The following is a 6237-nucleotide window of genomic DNA, read 5'->3' as shown; positions in this document are numbered from 1 at the left end:
AGTAAGCACCTGGTCTTGACGCATTTCCATCTGATTATATGAAGTGTCTGATGACCTCAACAAGTTTCATGTAGTCGAAATTCACAAGTTTGAAGGTTGAGTATTGACAAGGGATGAAGATTTCATTGAGTTTCGCCTGCGCGTAGTTCTACGAGCGAGAGCACATGTAAGGCTAACTGTAAGACCGCCAAACAGAGCAGTGCAGAGCGCAAGACTACCATTCAGAATGCAGACCACAAGACACACACACACACACACACACACACACACACACACACACACACACACACACACACACACACACACACAACGTTCAAGCCATGGCAGCAACAGAGCGCAACTCCGCTCACCTGCGTCAAGGTTGTCGAGGTACCAGACATATGTGTGCGGGTGGATGCGCCAGCCGTTGCGGTCACTGCCGTAGGTGTACATGCTTGCCGTGTTGAAGCTGTTGTCCACGCGCAGCCGCCATACACAGCCTACAGCGCAGCAAGCAATGAAGCGACACGTGCGACGTGAGGTTGTTTGTACACTCGTGTAAATGCAACGTAGGCGCACATTCCAGCGCAAACCCTTTTCTACTACCACCACCACCACCACCACCACCACCACCACCACGATACCAGCAGCTTATCACTTCGTCGACGCACTCTGGCCGTTGTCGATGATCTTGGAGCCAAATGTGTCCATGTACGTGACGCGAATCAGGCTGCTGTCATCCTTCTTCGTATGGGTCGCAATCCTGACAACACAGAGAACAAAATGTGATGAGTGAGCCGTGAAGACTTCACGCTTTCACCAGTGTCGTCCGCGTTGTCCAAGAATTGACAGTCACTACAAACGAGCCACTACCAACTCTCACAAGATACAAGCAGCAGCAACATGTCGCAGCAACCTGCAGTGGCAATAAAAAGCAGCATCACTGCTCTTCTCTTTGAAAATGCCACTCTGTCATTCTTCACACATATGGACCCATTGCTTCATCTCGTCAGCAGACCTGTCACTCAGGTCGGTGTAGGAGGTCGACGTTGTGCGGATGTCTCTGAAGTCGCGCCGGGAGCCGCTTGAAGAGAAGACGGGCGATGGCGCAATGACGTAGAGACCACGACGCCGCTCGTGCAGGGAGATGCTGTTCGCCTCAGACCCAGGCCAGCCAGCAAGGATCTATCCAAACATGGATGTGTTGTGTTGTGTTTGTGTGACGTACTTTGTATAATAACTTCACACGTGTGCAACTATTGTGTCACGAACAGGCCATCATCCTTCCCCTCCACAACAAACAACACAACACACACACAACGACACACACACACAACAACACATGCATCCTCATGTGCACGCACGAACCTGGCTCGAGCCGCCACCCATGTACCACTGGAGCTTCACGGTGTATATGCCTGGTCCCAGGTTGAGTGAGCTTGCTTCGGCAAAGTAGTGGATATCAAACGGCCAAATCTGCCAGCCAGAGCCGCCGTGCGTATGGAATGTGTTGCTGCCAAGGTTGACCCAGTCCTTCTGGTTTGGGCGGTAGAGAAGCGCTTGGAAGCCGCATGCTGTCGTGTGTTGCCTGTTCTGATTGAAGCCAAGCGTGTCAGACTGCAGCACCAAGGCGAACGACGTGGCATGTGGCGTGAGGGTATGTATGCAATACATCGGGAATGTGGTAGTGGTGGTAGAGCAGTGGTGGTGGTGGTGGTGGTGGTGGTGGTGTGAGCAAAGAGGGCTGACACGCAGCGCTTGAGTGCTTGCAGGCACGCATACCATGCAGGTACAAGTTATGCCATCATGTCAAGCAACGCACGTAGATGATGTGGAGGTCGGTGTCTGCTTCCGTCTTTCTGTATTGGGCGACGCGTTCCGGCAAATCAACAAACGACGTCGTGGTCGTGCGACGCTCTGCAGCAGAGAGAGGAAAGGAGGCAGAAAACGTGTCAGGTCATAGGGTCATGTGCGTTGTGGATGTACGTGCGAATTTGAGTGTGCGAGTGCGTGCGTTGTGTAAGTGAGTGTGAGAGTATGTGTGCGTGAATGTATGTGTTAATATGTGTGCGTGAATGCATGTGTGAATGTATGTGTGAATGTATGTGTGAACGTGTGGTTGACACAGCAGCCGCTCCGCAAATGCACGCGCAGCCGCGCAATCAACACGCAACGACGGCAGCCAGTGCCACACCTGGCATGTGCTGCTTGACGGTGAATTCCGTGAGCGGAAGTTCCTCCACTGCAAGCGTGTTCTCCTGGTTGCTCTTCCAACCAGCGATGAGGCGGGAGGCGCGGGAGTCGCGGCGATGCTGACAGCGGTCATGGTCACATGCACACGAGAGTGGGTGGATATAGCTGGTGAGAAGTGCACGAGGAGCGAAAGAGGGACAGCGACAGTGACAAAAAGGGCTTTGCGTGCATCCATGGAAACCCTCCAGCGCACGCTCTGATGGACACACGGGATACGCGTATGCAGGCCACAACGCAGTCACACACTCTTGCATACACAGATCCACACACACACACACACACACACACACACACACACATAACACACATAACACACACACACACACACATAACACACATAACACACACACACACACATAACACACACACACACACACACATAACACACACACACGCACACACGCACACACACACACACCACTGACCTGAATCTCAAACTCGTATGTTCCCTCTGGGAGGTCCATAAGCCACCATGTCCAGGCGTTGGAGTACATGGACCAGCTTGTGTAGCCATCACTGCACGTGGCGTGAAACCAAATACAAAGCGTGAGACGTGTGTTGTTTCCCACGCGTGATGATCACGTCAAATCGCACATGCACATGCGAATCACATCACTACAACTGCATGCCATTCGCGCACCTGTGCACCGTCTTGTAGCAACGGCCATCCCTACATTGTCCGTTCACCTGACAGCCAACGCGCCAGTATTAGAACAAGCACGGGATGAGGACTCAAACAAACACTAAAAAGGTTCCCACACACGTGATCAAACAAAAAAAAAATGCGTGTTACACAACGTCGCTCCCGCCATCTCCCTGATGGTCAAAAAACAAAGTACAGGCACATCACATACGCGTGTACATGCACATGCACATGCACATGCATATGATGCTTGCAAGCACTGACCAGGAGGCGGTAATCTGCCGCTGTTCCGCTGGACCCTGTTCCAAGGAAGCCCATCAGATCGGTCCACGTGACGCGCAGGCCCGTGTCGGCAAGCCCGCCTTGCTTGTACACCGTGTAGACCCTGATGGGTGCACAGATGCACGGTTATTGTGAGAGACGAAAACAGACCTGAATGTGTGTGTGTCGTGTTGTGTGTGTTGTGTGTGTATGTGTTGTGTGTGTGGTTTGTTATGTGTGTTTGTGTGTGTTGCACGCGCGCGTGCGTGTGTGATTGCGCACGCAAGGCTCTACAGACGGTGCGTGAGTATCTGCATCACGTGCATCGCGCACCTCGCTGACACTGTTGACCAGGATGTGCTAGTGGTGCGCGAGTCGGGAAAGTCGTGGTTCGCGCGTGTTGGAACATCCACGGTGCAACCTGCATCATCCGACCACGTTAGGCTGCGACAGGCGTGTCCGCGGGCCATGTTCAGCTGCTGCTGCGTTGCGGAGAGCTGCGTCTCCAGTGACTGCACTTGCATGGCAAGGCTGTCTGTCACAGCGGCTTCCAACGACTCCAGCTGCACGTGGGAGCAGATGCATGCGTGAGAGAGCGTGTGTTGTGGTGTGTTGTGTTGTGTTGTGATGTGTTGTGGTGTGTTGTGGTGTGTTGTGGTGTGTTGTGGTGTGTTGTGTGTGCGGGTGCCATGTGTGAGTAATGAATCACAGGATGACTCGAATGCTCGACAGTCGCAATGCATGAAGCAAGACGGATGCGTGTGTTTGTTGAAGCTGCAGCCACATTGCCATGATCACCTCGCCGGCGACGGTGTTGACCTCGGACCCAATGCGACTCTCCAGACTGGAAGCGAGTAGATCCACAACCTGCCCTGACGCGCTCACCTGCATGACCCAATGTATAAACACGTTTGAGGGGAATGTGGGTATGGTCACGTTGAGTACTAAAACACAGTGCACAGCCTGACGGCAAAGGGCCAGGAAACCACAATACAAGGAACTGAGGGTGCTTCACAGCGACACCATCCACCCACATGCACACTAACACAAAACACGCACAAACACACACACACACACACACACGTGGGCCGAGAGATCGTTGTGATTGTCCGTAATGCTGCTAACAGCGTTGTTGACAGCAGCCGTATTTTCTGAGACGGCAGCGCCGAGAGATGACTCTGCCGCAGTAATCTGCGCATGCACAGCAGAAGGGTAAACATGGGGAAGGTGAGCTTCAGATGCGGCGACAGCTACGATAGTCACACGTGCGATGTCCGTGCACGTGCGCCTGTGTCTCTTTCTGAAGCGAGCACACACATGTGAGTGCTTGCATGTGTGAATTCATACGTCACATCTCGGATGTGCACGCCAGTACGTACGCTTGATTGGAGGCTGGCGATGCCCGAGGTGTGTTCACTTGTTGTGCTGGTGAGGGACGCTTCCACAGAGCCAATGGCAGCCATTCTTTGAAAGAGCAAAGCAAGGAGGCAGCAGCAGCAGCACGTGTGACCACGTGTCAAACGCCAAACGCCAAGCAGTTGAGGGGGCCGTGCAACAGAGAACACCAACAGCGCCGCGAAAAAACGTGTAAGTGCAATCCAACCGACACTCACAGCGTGGATGTTGACGTAGAAATGTCGTCTGTCACACGCGTTTCGAGTGAGACAACACCGGAGGATGTCGCACTGGCAACTGACTGCAGGAGGAGGAGGAGGAGAAGGAGGATACGAGACACAGTGTATTGTGTAAACATGTGTGAGAGGATAATTATCCTTGCCTGCATGCATAGGGTGTGCACATTGTGCAGCGGGGCGCTTGCCTTGACCGCCTGCGCCACTTGCGCTTCAGCCACTTCACAGGCGCCCCTCCACGCCTCTTGGGCCAAAAAGAAGAAGAAGAAGAAGTCACAGGCTGTGTTACGCACCATGACGCTGTTGAGCTCCTGCGACAGCTGCGTTTCAACAGACTGCATTGCCGCCTGCAGCGACGAGACACCATCGCTGATGTCGGACCGCAGCCTACATGACCGGTTCCAAACCAAACCAAACAAAAAAAAAACATGAATGTGAGTGTAAATGGGCAGCGATTTTCATTTGGTTGACAGGTGCAAGAAGTAGGTCAGCGGAGCTACTCACACAAAGCATGTTGCATCTTTTCATTCCACAGTCTGACAGGCCCTTGTCTACAACGTCTGCATTCCGTTACCACCGACTCTCAGCTCACCCTGCAAAGGTTGTGACGTCTTCGCCCTCCTGAAACGTGGCCTGGCCATGCGGCACGTGGAAAATCAAGTCTCCATCCAGGGTTTTCACGCGAGGGCTCACTGTTCAAATAAAGAAGTAAGCACGGAGGAGAGAGGGGGGCGGAGAGACGAGAAGAGCCGTGAAGACGGAAGGGGGGGGGGGGTAGGTGAGTTGCAGAGCGTGGGGGTTGTTATAGATGGGATGGTTCAATTCGCACAAAAAGCACGAGAAGAACTTTGGCAACACTTCAAACTGAATCACAAAACATTGCTTACACACTCACACAGCCTGGGGTCAATCGTGGTCGTCGTAGTCGTCGTTGTCGTCGTAGTTGTTGTCGTGGTACTTGTGGTGGTTGCCTGCGCTGTCGTTGTTGTTGTGATGGTGGTGTCGTTGACGCACGCGGCTGGTGTTGGCTGCAGTGCCATCAGCACAGCAGCCATAACAAGCAACAGCGACAAGAGTCCACCCCACATCGTCGTCGTCGTCACAATTGCTGTTTGGTGGGAATGTTTTTGTGACCTTTGCCAAGATGCTTGCAAGCGCCACAACAACAAGCAAGCAAGGCAAGACTCCTTTCAACATCAAATTATGGTGTTGTAATTATAGAAACTGATTTCAGTTTGCGCCATTCGGGACAAGCCAAACACGAACGAAACAGGAAGCAAGAAGTCTCAAGCAAGCAAGCAGCGTGGTCAGCAGTCTTGCCTCATTTACCACGAGTCCACGAGCACCACGACACCAGCCACACCGCACCGCCACACACCACTGTTCAGCAACAACCATGGATCCCAGCAACAACACCGGCAGCGGCGGAAGCGCAACAATGACTGCGTCTGGGCAGGTGCGGCGCCGCCG

General features: G+C 53.2%; 2 protein-coding genes across 2 annotated transcripts in view; one reads left to right on the top strand and one right to left on the bottom strand.

Moving 5' to 3' along the window:
- Window positions 1–633: 633 nt before the first annotated feature.
- PTSG_07326 (uncharacterized protein) lies at window positions 634–4599 on the bottom strand (the record flags this gene model as incomplete). Its single annotated transcript, XM_004990766.1, has 12 exons — window positions 634–742; window positions 998–1164; window positions 1348–1596; window positions 1802–1896; window positions 2174–2291; window positions 2658–2748; window positions 2873–2919; window positions 3140–3260; window positions 3470–3699; window positions 3935–4021; window positions 4220–4327; window positions 4516–4599. 12 exons carry the CDS (start codon window positions 4597–4599, stop codon window positions 634–636), a joined length of 1506 nt encoding a protein of 501 aa, XP_004990823.1.
- A 1496-nt stretch (window positions 4600–6095) lies between these two features.
- The window catches only part of PTSG_07325 (uncharacterized protein), a 977-nt gene continuing 835 nt past the window's right edge, over window positions 6096–6237 (top strand). Inside the window, exon 1 of the mRNA XM_004990765.1 lies at window positions 6096–6237. This exon is cut by the window's right edge and continues 835 nt beyond it. Coding sequence (XP_004990822.1) covers window positions 6164–6237 — 74 coding nt within the window. The 5' untranslated portion in view covers window positions 6096–6163.

The sequence above is a fragment of the Salpingoeca rosetta genome (assembly GCF_000188695.1).
Source record: "Salpingoeca rosetta unplaced genomic scaffold supercont1.22, whole genome shotgun sequence".
NCBI lineage: Eukaryota > Choanoflagellata > Craspedida > Salpingoecidae > Salpingoeca > Salpingoeca rosetta.
The sequence above is the reverse complement of the archived record's forward strand: the minus strand, read 5'-3'. Positions and strand labels throughout refer to the sequence as shown.